Source organism: Rhinatrema bivittatum, chromosome 17, assembly GCF_901001135.1.
Source record: "Rhinatrema bivittatum chromosome 17, aRhiBiv1.1, whole genome shotgun sequence".
NCBI lineage: Eukaryota > Metazoa > Chordata > Amphibia > Gymnophiona > Rhinatrematidae > Rhinatrema > Rhinatrema bivittatum.
Genome location: NC_042631.1, coordinates 29,742,862 through 29,757,289, shown reverse-complemented (window position 1 = coordinate 29,757,289; position 14,428 = coordinate 29,742,862). Strand labels below are relative to the sequence as shown.

The window sequence follows — 14,428 nt, the reverse complement described above, 5'->3', positions numbered from 1 at the left end:
CCAAACAAGGTGCTATTCCTGTAGGGTACAATGCCAGTGGTTAGGAAAGCATTTCAATTCCTGTAGCACAGAGGAATTGTCAGTGCAACAGATACTAACTCCACTGCTTTATTTTAGTAAAGACCAGGGAGCCACTTTTACAAAAAAATAGTTGTGGTGAGGCTTAGCATCCTTGCACACTGAAGGCACTTAGGGTAGGAACAGAGTTACAATGGATAACTCCTCTTTACCTTTGCTATTCCTCCTATGGCAGTGTTAACTGGGACCAGTCTAAGGATTGCTAAGCTCTATGAAGATGAGTGGCACATGCATATCACACCAGTGCACCAATAAGGATCTGGTGAGGCATAGGGCAGCTTGATCAGAGACTAGAGACTAAGCTCAGATTTGGGCTCTGACCATAAATCTGCTGAGTGCTGCCCTAAGCTGAGGTTTCTCAGAATATGCATGTACCCAACATGAACACGCCCACACACTGGAAAGAATTTTTTTTTTTTTTATTTGAACACTGTAGTATTAATGCAATGGCAGTGGTAAACAAAGTGGCTCAAACTATTTAAACCTTCAAGTAAATGACTTAGCTACATCTGCTGAATGCAAAAATAAGTTCAAACTATAAATAAAACAGATTTTGTAAAAAGCAAGATTTTGGCTTAACAAAAAAAAAACGTTTGACATTATCCATCCTTCTTACATAAATAGAATATAAGTTAGAATACTCTGCAAAAACAATTTGTACAAATATACAATTTTGCACAGAACATTAACAAAAAAAACCCAAACTATTAAAGCTTTTACACATTGACCAGTGTACTCTTAAGGCAAATAGATTTCTAAGTATAAAAAACAAAACAAAACCAAAACAAACATTGCACACTTGTAAATTAACACTGCTCCATGGCTGTATTCATAGTGCAACTGATGAAAATGCAGTTATCAGAGTTCTCTTCTCTTGCTTGGAGAATTTGCTGCAGTTTCCATGGACAGCACCCCTGTCACACATTAGTTATGCCTTTAGTGCATTATCTGTAAGACAAGAACACTGGTTAGTGAACTATTTATGGCAATTTTGAACTGCCTGGTCTGTCAACTCAAGGAGATTTACAAAAACATGTGGATTACAAAATACACAGTGGAGATAAAAACCCACACTTAGTCTAATATGGAATAGTTAAGAATTGCCATATTGGATCAGACTGAGGGCCCATTATGCCCAGTATCCTGTTTCCAACAATGGCCAAGCCAAGTCCTGGCAACATCCCAAACAGTAAATAGATCCCATACTGTTATCTGGCTATTCCCCCCTCCCCCCCAATATACCTTTTAATCATGCCATCAGTAGTTTGGCCTTCCTTCCACATTTTAATGCATAAATACATCTGGACTGGGCTTCCAAGGTGGTATTTTTAAACAATGAACATGCTTTATATAAACAAACTCTGTAGCTGCACCTTTCAGTTTTTGCTCTTTTCCTCATACCAGTTTAATGCCATCCAGTCATTAAGTCAAAAATCAGATCACACTATGATCACTGTTGCCAAGCTGACCCAGTTACCTCACACCAAATAAGAATTAGATCTAAGATAGCTCTCCCTCATGGATTCCTGGAGCAGTTGATCCAAGAATCAATTTCATCTAGAAATGTTACCTCCCTAGCAGGTCCTGATGTTACTTTATCCAATCAATACTGAGTTAACTGACATTGCCCAGTGTGCTGCCAACTTTAGATTCCTTAATCTATTGGCAATTTGTTATCCATCTGTTCATTTTGGCCAGGTGGATGGTGGTATACCCCCTGCCTCTATACTCTTCTTCACCATATGGAATTTCAACCCAAAAAGAATCTGTGTATTCAATTTCCTACATCAACTTTTGACCTTATCAAAATACCATTCCACAGTTAAACCTATCTCTTCCTCATAATATGGCATAAATAAAATTAGGAATATCCCAAAATCTATCCCATCTCAAGCAATTCACTGTTAACCCACCTCAACTTCCTTACTGCCCAATTTGCCCATTAATTAGGCTCTGGGCAGGGAGGAAAGTGAAAGGAAAAGCCCCTTTAAGAGGCTCTTTGCTACCCCCAGCTCCAGTGAGTGGCCTCAATCTCATTTCTTAATCGCTGCACCACCAGGACTGTGGTAGCACTAAATTGTGTTCTCGGTCATGCCATCACCTGAGGCAGCCTGGATCTTTTATTTTTTCCAGCGGATTCTTTACAGTACTACATCATATCAACTTCTCTTTTGGCTATTGTGGTCTCTATACTCTAATTACTGCTACTGCCTGTGTCCGCTTGTTGCAATCAAAATAAGCCACAGCTTGGCTGGGTGGTATGAGACTGCTAGGAACTTCTTGTTCCATTCTTAACAGATAGAATCTCACTGACCCCAGCTAATGAGCACCTCTTGATAAGAAAGGGAAGGACATTAAGATAATAGCTCTGCACAGTTACTTGGTTTATTCTCAATCTATTTTACTTTTGGCATCTAGCACAGTAGTTCCTCCCTGTCCAAAGAACACCCTCCCCCTAATCCCCAAACAGTCTTCCTAAACTTGTCATATACTTTGATGAAATACTGGCACAGACCCTATTTAATTCCCTGGCAATTGTACCCTTTCAGAAGTACAGAGGATGAAGTCAGTTTGCAGAGTGGAAGAAATGAGTGAAATGCCCCCAGAAAGGCATGATTCAGCTGACAGACTAGACTATTCAGGACCCATGATGAAAGTCTGCTACAACTTGCTATTTATGGAGTGCTGAACCTGGTCACACCCCAGTGGTTTTAAGTTCATTAGCAGGGGTAGGCTCCATCCCACCCAGTTTTCTGGTACAACAGGTAACCTGGCTGTTATTCGGCATTCCTTTTGGACCTCAGAAGTCTCCAGGCCTGGGTGCATTCTCTAACCAGATCTCATCCTCACCTCTCATCTCATACACTTCTTTGGCGTTTGCTCTGTGGAGGTGGGAGAATCTGAAGACGACCCGGAGTCAAACATCTTTATTTTCACTGTCTTTTTCCTTTTTGCAAAGTAGTCTAAGAGACAGAGCAAAAAAGAGAGATATATTACCTAGACACCAGCAACAGGGAGGAAAACAGTTTAATGCACTTGCTACCAAAAGCATTACAGGGCAGACATTAAGTCAGAAGGATATATATATATATATATATAGATATATATATATATAGATATATATATATATAGGCCAGAATCACGCCAAGGTTTGTTTGGACAAGCCTTTTCAGAAAATCCCGAAGCATACAGTTTGTTCTACCCCAGCCTCTTAAATAGCTGAAGTCGGGGCAGCTAGACCCCTAAGTGGCAACGCTGTGGGAAGCGCACAGCTTCTGCTCGAGGATATGCAACAGCAGCTTCTGGCTACACCCGTGGGTCTGTGGCTCTCCTGAGCCAACATTACCGCCACAACCACAGGAGAGAGTGGGCAGGGGAAAGGCGGTGGCGACGGGGCTAACACCCCTGGCAACTGCACCTTACAACACAAAGCTTACAACGGGAGAAAGCAGGAAGGGCCGCGATCGGAGCATTCCAGTTCCACTAAGATGTGGACACAAAGCCCAAAACCCCGTGTCCGGGTCAAGTTCCCCGCACGCTCGCAAAGCAGGGCCGCGTGCAGCTGGAGAGGTTCAGCCCAGATTTCGGGTCAAGTTCGTTTACGTTGAAACCAGAGCTGAAATGTGCTGTGCAAGCGCTTCCATTGTACTGCGGCCAAGCCCCAGCTCGACCCCTCGTCTCTGGGGGGAGGGGGAGAGAAAAAACCAAAGCCATAACAGCGCGCCTGGTCGGCTCCTGGAGTGATGGGCGCGCCGATGCCAGACCACAAATGTGGCTTCTAGGCGCCGTTACATTACACGCCCCGATCTAAAAACGCACCGCCTGGGGGTCTGCTGCACCACCGTAGGGCCAGGGTTAAGTGTTTCAGGGGGTTCCGGGGCGAGGTGGGGTTGTATTTTCCTCTTCCCCAGAGGATCGCAGTATTTAATATTGCTTATCCTGCCAGGATCGTAGTTACACATTGGTAGGTTTTAGGATTTAAAAAAAAAAAACCAAACTCCTGCATCTCACCGGATTTCTAAAAAAAAAAAAAGCAAGCTAAACTCACTTTTGTTATTCACGAATGCGATAATTAAAGAGAGATTGGTTTACCGGTTATCTGTGCCGCAGTGTCCGTCCTTTTCCGCGCGGTTTTGGTTGTAATCCCTGCGTTCAGGTGATGCGATCGGTTCTCCCGGTCCCCGCACCCCCGGTCCTGGTGCCGGCAGTCCGCCAGGCTCAGTCCGAGCTCCAGCGCCACCGGGACCCTCTTCCTGCCCACCTGCGGGCTCTCCCGGTAGAAGGCGGGCACCGCCTCCTCGGGCACCGCTTCCCAGCGCAGCCTGCCCCCGGCCAGCGGCGCGTCCGCCTCGAAGTCGTAGTCCCAGCGCTCCCGGTCCGCCTCGCTCATCTCCCGCAGTTTGCTCTTTAATTCCCGTCGGAGCTCCTCGTGGTCCACCGGCCCGAAGAGATTCCTGCACAAGTGCAGGGGGAAGGGCCTGCGGGGCGGCAGCAGCCGCACGTGCGACATCCCGGGGAGGATCTGGCCACCGTCCTCCTCCTCGCCCCTTAAAAAGCCCAGAAAGCTCCCGATCCGGACCGAGCACCGTTCCGCGCACGGGGCAATTCAGACTTTATCCCCGCTCGGCTCCCGCCTCCAACGCAGCCCCATTGGCTACCGAGTCCCGTCAGACACAGCAGAGCGAGCCGATTGGCGCCCGCAGCTGCCACTCCTGTTCGCTCTGATCGTCGCTGGCCCAGGAAAAAAAAAAAAAATTCCCAGCGTAGATTGGACACGGGGGAGGCTCCGGCACTGGTTTGAAAGTGGTCAGCAGTCACTCACGCCATCTTTAACCTTTGACGAAACCACCAGAGGACCCTGCAGATGCTGCGACTGCGGGCAGATGTTGGATCGGTGCTCATTTCTCCTTTCGGGCTGCAGTTTGGAGCCGAGCGAGGCGCAGCTCTCTGTAACCCGACACCGCGCGGGAGCTGCACTTTTGTTTGCTGGCACTGGGCTGCTTCTTTTTTTTTTTTTAATTAAAGGAGCAGTACTTAGATGGTCATCCTAAGATCAACTTCTCTATTTTGGGGCTTCGTTTGTGCTCTAAATACTGCTGCTGCTCACGTGTGTTTACTTATTGCAATAAAAATGCATCACAGCCCTACCCCTTGGGTTTTTGTTTTATTTTTTGTTAAAAAATCTCATTGGCAGACCCACTAGTCAATTATTTACTTATGCATTTATTTAGTTACATTATTTTCTATTCCGCCCAATTAGCAGCACAGCTGTTGTGGGTGAACATTACACACGATCACACGTGTGGGTATTAGATAATCGAATTAAGAGAGCAGAGCCCAGCAAAAGAAGCGAGCATGTCAGTAAGTGGTCAGACCAATCCGGCAAATAAAGACCGTTGTTCACTTTTATTATCGAGCCTAGTCCATTAGAGCTCGACTTCCCCTAGCTGGTACCCAATATTTCTCCTCCTTCAGCCCCCACCTTTTTTTCCGGTGGCTCCCATAATTTGGGATCGTATTTATCTCTGCCTTTTCTGACAATTACTTAATGAAATGCTGCTGATGTATGCTTAACCACAGAATACAAGGGTATCTGTACTGCTGGTATGGATATGGCTAACTTCCTTATCCCTGAAAAGCCGAAAACACAATCGAGTCTGGCTGCAGAGCAAATAAATCCAGCAAGTTGTTTTTTTTTTAACCACATTCACGAGTGGGAATTTTATCGTTGAAGTGTTAAACATCTCTAAACAGACTCAGTAGGTTGGTGTCGGCACCAGAATTTTAAGGATAGCTGTTGTCCTTTCTGTACTGTGTACTTTTATTTCATTATTATTATTGCTTTGTAAATGCTCCTCTTTTATTTTAACCATTGTATCTATTGCTGTGGCAAAACAGTCATGCTAATAAAGGTCTGAATTGTGCCAGTGTCCGTGGCTCCTTCATCCTTTCTCTAATAATGGCATAGTTCAATATATATTTCTCCTATGAGTTTCTTCACATGTGGATTATACATGTTTTGGCTTGCAGTGATTCCTAGAAATTTGGAGAAACCTAATTTATATATGGTTGGCTTTTCCAATGCATAGACTTGCAAGCAAGATTTAAAAACAAAAAAAGTAAAAATGTGTCTTCCTGCTTTCAAATGTTTCCATTTGGTCATGTGGTTATATATTGCCCTTGAGTGAAAAACACATACTACACACAGTAAGCAACAGTTCTCTCCCAGTATCACAACGTGATAGAACTGTGATTTTGGGAGTTATTGTTAGTCGCTCATACGATTCTGTTCCCAGAGATGAGCTCCAGCTTCCCCCTAGTGGAAAAGATAGGAAGTCCATAAAGGTTGAATGTGGTGACTGATTCTCCTCATTCAGGGCCGGTGCTCGCTCTGTGCCAACAATTACTGTGCTGTGCCTTGCTTTTTTTTGTTGTTTGTTTGTTTTTCATTACAAAATACCCACCTCTGTTAAACATGCAGAATGCAGACGCGCCCTCACCAAATGCATAATAAAGACAGTAAAATATAAGCAGACACTAAACTGGAAACCGCAACAAGCCAGACTCTGTATGCAGTGCAGCAATGGAGAGATAAACATCACCAGTCCTCATCCATCATTCAGCAAACAATAAAATCAGGGAATATAAATCAATCATACTTATAAAAATAATATTTCCAACAAGGTAGCATACATTACTTGAGAGGCTGCAACTCCCTCCTAATCCACTCTGCCTGCACTTTGAATCTGGGCAGTAGGTGTCACTGTTGAGTGGCTATACCTCCTGTGTGCCTTAGTATCCATCTGGTTTTGGTTGCTGCTTTATCACACTGTTTTGCTACCTTGATCATCAGAAATAATCACCCTGAGGTCTTTTTCCTGATGAGTGCCCATCAGTACTCACCCTCAGTTTTTTACTGCTCCCTCAGATTTCTGCAACCCAAATGATTCTGCAATCCACTCCTCAAAATTTCTTAGATTGCATTTCATTCTGTCTGTTCCCTCCAGAGTGTCCAATGGGTGCAGATTTTAGTGTAATCTGCAAAAAAGGAAACCTTTCCATAATGTTGCTCACAAAGACATTGAATAGAACTGGCCCCATGACTGATCCCTGACCCACTCCACTAATCATCCCTCTTTCCTCAAAATGAATTCCATGTGACATCTTCCTCTGTTCTCTGTCACTTACCCAATTTCTAATTCAGTCCACCACCCCAGGCCCACTCCTATGCTGCTGTTTGATTATGATCCCCCTATGCAGGACAGTATCAAAAGCTTTACTGAAAAACATAGCCAGTGCATGCCCCAATCTAAGACTCTGGTTGCCCAACCAGAAACTGATATTTGTCTAACGCAATCTCCTTCAAGTAAAACTAGGCTGTCCTGGATCTTGCATCCTACAGGATTCAAGAAACTTTACTATCCTTTCCTTAAGGAGAGTCTCCATTAATTTTCTCACTACCAAGGTAAGACTAAACTACTGCCTCTAATTACTAACCTCTTACCTGTTGCCACTTTTTCGATGAAAGGACAATATTTGCATTCTCCAGTCCTGTAGAACAACTATTATTGCCAAAGATCTATCAAACAGATTAGGGGAAGACAACTCCAATCCTGGAGTGCCACAAACAGGTCTGGTTTTCAGGACATCCACATTGAATATGTATGAGCTATATTTGTATGGGCAGAACTGGAGTTGGCCATAGATCCTTCAGAGGACACACCAGAACTTCTCTGATCTCTCTTACTATTCTACCATAAATAGATGTGGTGTATTTAGATTTTCAGAGGGCATTTGACAAAGTCCCTCATGAGAGGCTTCTAAGTAAACTAAAAAGTCATGGGATAGGAGGCAATGTCCTTTAGTGGATTACAAACTGGTTAAAAGACAGGAAACAGAGTAGGATTAGTCACTTTTCTCAGTGGAAAAGGGTAAACAGTGGAGTGCCTCAACGATCTGTACTTGGACCGGTGCTTTCCAATATATTTATAAATGATCTGGAAAGGAATACAACACGTGAGATGATCAAATTTGCAGATGACACAAAATTATTCAGAGTAAAATCACAAGCAGTGTGATAAATTGCAGGAGGACCTTGCGAGACTGGAAGATTGGGTGTCCAAATGGCAGATGAAATTTAATGTGGACAAGTGCAAGCTTATGCATATAGGGAAAATAATCCATGCTATAGTTACATGTTAGATTCCATGTTAGGAGCTACCACCCAGGAAAAAGATCTGAGCATCATAGTGGATAATACATTCAAATCGTCAGCTCAGGGTGTTGTGGCAGTCAAAAAAAGCAAATAGAATGTTAGGAATTATTAGGAAAAGAATAATAAATAAAACTGAAAATGCATAATGCCTCTGTATCGCTCCATGGTGAAACTGCATCTTGAATACTGTGTGCAGTTCTGGTTGCCACATCTAAAAAAAGATATAGTTGCACTGGAGAAGGTACAGAAAAGGGTAACCAAAACGATAAAGGGGATAGAATTCTCCCCTATGAGGAAAGACTAAAGAGATTTTGTGTTTTCTGTGGCTGTTCAGCTTGGAGAAGAGATGGGCGGGGGCGGGGGGGGGGGGATGAATGGGATGACAGAAGTTTATAAAATCATGAAAGGACTTGAATGGACTCTTTCAGATAATACAAGGACTAGGGGGCACTCCATGAAGTTATCAAGTAGCACAATTTAAACAAATGAAAGAATATTCCTTTTTCACTCAATGCACAATTAAGCTCTGGAATTCATTTCCAGAGGATGTGATTAAGGCAGTTAGTGTATCTGGATTTAAAAAAGGTTCTTATCTGGCTACATTTAGTTCTTCTGTGGGGGTGCTGCTTCATGCCTAGATGCCTCCGAAGCTGGGCCTAGTGTTACCAGCCTTGGCTCAGACAGCCTCTTGAAGAATGCCCCTTCCTAACATACCATTTGCTCGCCACCAGATGTATCCTGGCAACCTGGAGGAAATGGGATTCTTTACAGATTGGGTTACACTTTTCTGGACCAACATAACAACTATCCATCGATTAGTAATGATGAAACATAGTAATGACGGTAGAAATAGACCAAATAGACTATCCAGTCTGGCCAGAGGATGATGTATGTGAGATTTCAAGACTGCAAAGGTCCCCCATGAGTTACAATACATCTGAAGAAGGGATCGAAGTGGTCTCCAGAGTTTCTGTATGGCAATAACTTTCACAAATTGTTGTGATGTTGTAACAAAATGTATCACATGCTACAACGACTTCACTGTGCTTCTGAAGTTTGTGCTGAGGACTAATGCTGTAGGACAAGCTGCATCCTAAGTGCAATTACCCACAATAAAGGAGAACCTTATATAATATATAACACAATTAATTTTAAAACACACATTTATTAAGAAAGACACATCTTAATGTAACCCCACTAAATACGACGAAGATCTCCGTTTCACCTGACAAGCAGGCTTCCTCAGGGGAAACTTCTAATATCCCTGCAATGATTAAACAAAATCATTACATTTACCTCATCCCACATATAACCGACGCCTACATCACTATAACTATAAATGCTTACCATATGCGTCCAACCAAGGAACACACACAAATTCTTATCCAAATCACGAATTTCTCCAAATATCTTTAATATCAATTTCATCAAAGCTTTATCAGTTCTTCAATTATTGGTCACGAAACTGTAAACCACAAACATATATTTAATCATCAAAATTTAAAGAAAATGAAGGACAGCACACTACCTGAACAAACGCTACCCAAACGTACCTTCAAAAAACGGAAGTGACATCATCACTTCCTTTCTGCAAAAATCTCCATTCTGCACAACTGATGAAATGCCTACTCTATATATATCCTCAACCACCTAATCAACCAATTAAGAAACCCTCATCAACAATGATCCAGTACTACACTTACTGGGGGAACCCACACAATCAACCAATCACAGTAAATCCATTCCAAACCACTCTGAATAATAAACTACCAAATTCCAACAAAAAATATATTTCCATCTAACCAATTATTTAAAAAATTATTTAAAGAAAGCCCCCCATTCAATAGGGCCGTTGAGTCCATGTGGACTCACGGTGTCCCAGTTGAAAATATACCGTTGTTCAACCCGTCTTAAGATAGCTGATAAATCACCCCCAAACTGGAGTTTAATCTTTTTAATAACGAAGAATTTTAATTCTTCAATCAAATGACTTTTGTCCATCCAGTGTTTAACTAATGGGGCATTCTCCACACATGACCTAATCCTACTCCTGTGTTCCCCAATGCGTAATTTAATAGCTCTAGCAGTTTGCCCAATGTAAATGAGCCGACATGGACAAATAATTGCATAAATCACACCATTAGAAGTGCAAGTAAACCTTTCAGGAATCACATAAGGTTGGCTCAAATTCGAATGATAAAACACTTTCAAAGATAACACGTGCTCACAAACGGAACATGAACCACAAACAAATTGACCCCGTTCAGATTCTGTTCCACTGTCCTGACTCCCACTGAGCTTTAAATTGTCCCATAAGTTCTTCCGTTTTTTCAAAGAGAAAATAGGTTCATCAACAAAAATATTCAATGGGGATAATACTTGCCAATATCTTTTAACAATGTCTTTGATTTGAAAAGCTTTCTTTGAATAAGGAATGGTACACACCATTCGCGAAAGAGGTTCCTTCTGCAAATTAATCAACAAGTTATCCCTATTAGAAAACAGGGCACGTTTGTATGCCTTTTTTAAAACCGAATTGGAATAACCACGGTTCTGAAATCTGGTATTTAATGTTTCAGATTGTATCTTAAATTCATCAATGGAGGTACATAAACGCCTGTATCTAAGGAACTGTCCCACTGGTATATTATTCTTCAATTGCAGCGGATGAAAGCTACGAGAATGCAAGAGTGTATTTTTGTCAGTTGGTTTCCTGTATACAGTAGTCATAATCTGAAAATTTTGAAAAAATACCTTCATATCTAAAAAAGACACAACATGTTTATCCATAGTTACTGAAAATTTCAAATTTGGATCACCACAATTAATAACTTGGAAAAATTGTTTCAGGTCTTCAACTTCTCCCCTCCAAATCAGAAAAACATCATCTATGTACCTACCCCACCAAAGAACCTGTGTATACCAATTGGAAGAATAAACCACCCGTTGTTCAAATGCTGCCACATAAAGGCATGCTAAAGTGGGCGCAATGGGAGAACCCATGGGGATTCCTTTGACTTGCAGAAAAAATCGAGACTTATATGTAAAATAACTATTGAACAGTGTAATTTCTGCTATAGTCATTAAAAATTGTAATTTCTTCTCTGAAAAATCCATAGACCCAAGCAGTTCTTTAATAATATCAAGGGCAGCGGACTGTGGAACGTTAGTATAAAGGGCAGTAATATCTGCTGTAGCCAAAAGCCAATCCGATTCAACCTTAGGTAATGCCTTTAATTGGTTGAGAAAATGAATGGAATCTTTTATATAAGAAGGAATAAGGAGTGCCTGGGGTTGCAAGATCTTATCCAAGTATTTTGACAATGGCTCAAAAATAGAACCTATGCCAGACACTATGGGCCGACCCGGCAGGGACACAAGGGACTTATGAATTTTTGGTAAGATAAAAAAATGTGGAATACACGGACAAACTACAGTCAGATAATTAAACTCTTTACCGGAAATGATTTTATCTTTAAAAGCAGCCTGCAAAATGTTGTTAATCCGCAAATGAATATCACAGGTAGGGTCAGTATCCAAAGCTAGATAATATTCAGTATCTTCCAACTGTCTAAGCACCTCGCTGTCATAATCCACTTCATCTAACACCACAATTCCGCCTCCTTTATCTGCTGAAACAATTTTAATGGAACTGTCATTCTGTAATTCTTTCAAAGCTAACCATTCATTTTTAGATAGATTATACTCTGGAATTTCCCTAGTTTTCTCCAAATTCTCCAAATCATTCAAAACCAAAGTTTCAAATGCTTGAATCAAAGTACTAGGTGGTGTAGGTGGAGACCATCCCGAAGGTTTAAACAAAACATTTTTATCAGGGATATAATCACTCGGTCCAAAGAACTCTCTAATATGCAATCTACGAAAAAAATTTTGAAGTTCAATACGAGTCTGGAAGGGATCATATCTCGAGAACGGAACGAAAGAAAACCCTTTATCCAATACATTAATCATAGATGTAGAAAGATGTTTAGAGGATAAATCCACAACGGCTTCACTGCCCTTTTTAAATTTCTCAACAGTATCCCTCTCTTCCCTGCATGGATTTAATCTCAATGGCGCAAATTGTAATTGGTCTGCGAACGAGTGTTTTTTTGTGTACGAAATGTTTTTGAATTTTTGCTGCCTTGGGTCCGAGCACCTAAAAAAGACGAGGAAGAATGCTCCTCTCTGTTATCAGTTGCAGTGTCCTTAAAATGAACATGCCGAGAGTCTAATTTATTTTTCACTGTATTTTGACCTACATCATCCCCTGAATCATCAGAGGATGAAAAATCCCCTCGTTTTTTAAAACCCTTCTTTCTATTCACATTCATCCACGGGTAGACATAGCCACCCGTGTAGTCCCTTTCATCACGTCTGAATTTATTGATCTTAAATAATTTAATCTCTTTTCGCAACTCATCTAGTTGGACCTGTAAATCCCCTAACTGGTTTTCTACTGTATCTTTAGGACAACATTCAAACACTTTAGTAAGTTCATCATCAATTTCAATTTTAAGTCCCTCAATCTTGGTTTTGGTGGTTTCCACAAGTAAGAGCATCAGGTCATGCGAACATTTGTTTAAAATGGAATTCCATTTTAAAATAAATGTCTCGTCTTCATTAAACATAGAAGGTTCCTTGTTAAGACGTAACCCCCGGGGTATACGTTTTATGTGGCAGTATTCAGCTAGAGTGGCAGCGTGCAGTTCCATTCGGATGGCTTTTTTTCTGTTTCTAACATAATTTTCCCAGTTACCACTAGAGGTTTCTGTAGAAGTATTATCAAATAAATGATAACCAGCCAAAATCTCATTGGCAGCCTGTTCAGAATATGTATGCATGTCTTCCATAACCCTCTATTCCGGAAACCACCAAGGTATACAATAACTGAGGGAAAATAATCAAATATTGGTTCCCCAATACACGCAATTACCCACAATAAAGGAGAACCTTATATAATATATAACACAATTAATTTTAAAACACACATTTATTAAGAAAGACACATCTTAATGTAACCCCACTAAATACGACGAAGATCTCCGTTTCACCTGACAAGCAGGCTTCCTCAGGGGAAACTTCTAATATCCCTGCAATGATTAAACAAAATCATTACATTTACCTCATCCCACATATAACCGACGCCTACATCACTATAACTATAAATGCTTACCATATGCGTCCAACCAAGGAACACACACAAATTCTTATCCAAATCACGAATTTCTCCAAATATCTTTAATATCAATTTCATCAAAGCTTTATCAGTTCTTCAATTATTGGTCACGAAACTGTAAACCACAAACATATATTTAATCATCAAAATTTAAAGAAAATGAAGGACAGCACACTACCTGAACAAACGCTACCCAAACGTACCTTCAAAAAACGGAAGTGACATCATCACTTCCTTTCTGCAAAAATCTCCATTCTGCACAACTGATGAAATGCCTACTCTATATATATCCTCAACCACCTAATCAACCAATTAAGAAACCCTCATCAACAATGATCCAGTACTACACTTACTGGGGGAACCCACACAATCAACCAATCACAGTAAATCCATTCCAAACCACTCTGAATAATAAACTACCAAATTCCAACAAAAAATATATTTCCATCTAACCAATTATTTAAAAAATTATTTAAAGAAAGCCCCCCATTATTTAATTTTTAATATAATTATTTAATTTTTAAATAATTTTTAAATAATTTTTTAAATAATTTTTTAAATTTTTTAAATAATTGGTTAGATGGAAATATATTTTTTGTTGGAATTTGGTAGTTTATTATTCAGAGTGGTTTGGAATGGATTTACTGTGATTGGTTGATTGTGTGGGTTCCCCCAGTAAGTGTAGTACTGGATCATTGTTGATGAGGGTTTCTTAATTGGTTGATTAGGTGGTTGAGGATATATATAGAGTAGGCATTTCATCAGTTGTGCAGAATGGAGATTTTTGCAGAAAGGAAGTGATGATGTCACTTCCGTTTTTTGAAGGTACGTTTGGGTAGCGTTTGTTCAGGTAGTGTGCTGTCCTTCATTTTCTTTAAATTTTGATGATTAAATATATGTTTGTGGTTTACAGTTTCGTGACCAATAATTGAAGAACTGATAAAGCTTTGGTGAAA

At 40.8% G+C, this 14,428-nt stretch overlaps 1 protein-coding gene across 1 annotated transcript; it reads right to left on the bottom strand.

Annotated features, from left to right (window-relative positions):
• Positions 1-485: 485 nt before the first annotated feature.
• On the bottom strand, positions 486-4,828 carry LOC115079286 (cyclin-dependent kinase inhibitor 1C-like). Its single transcript, XM_029582677.1, has 3 exons — positions 4,171-4,828; positions 2,929-3,041; positions 486-1,026 (listed from the first exon to the last, which is right to left on the bottom strand). Exons 1-2 carry the CDS (start codon positions 4,586-4,588, stop codon positions 2,932-2,934), a joined length of 528 nt encoding a protein of 175 aa, XP_029438537.1. The 5' UTR covers positions 4,589-4,828; the 3' UTR covers positions 486-1,026; positions 2,929-2,931.
• Positions 4,829-14,428: the final 9,600 nt, after the last annotated feature.

Bases quoted from the DNA above. Each gene is read 5' to 3' on its own strand.
- LOC115079286 (XM_029582677.1), bottom strand. From the start codon at position 4,588: ATGTCGCACGTGCGGCTGCTGCCGCCCCGCAGGCCCTTCCCCCTGCAC. The intron at 3,042-4,170 runs GTAAACCAATCT...TCTGTCTCTTAG, and splicing joins CACTGCGGCACAGATAACCG to ACTACTTTGCAAAAAGGAAA.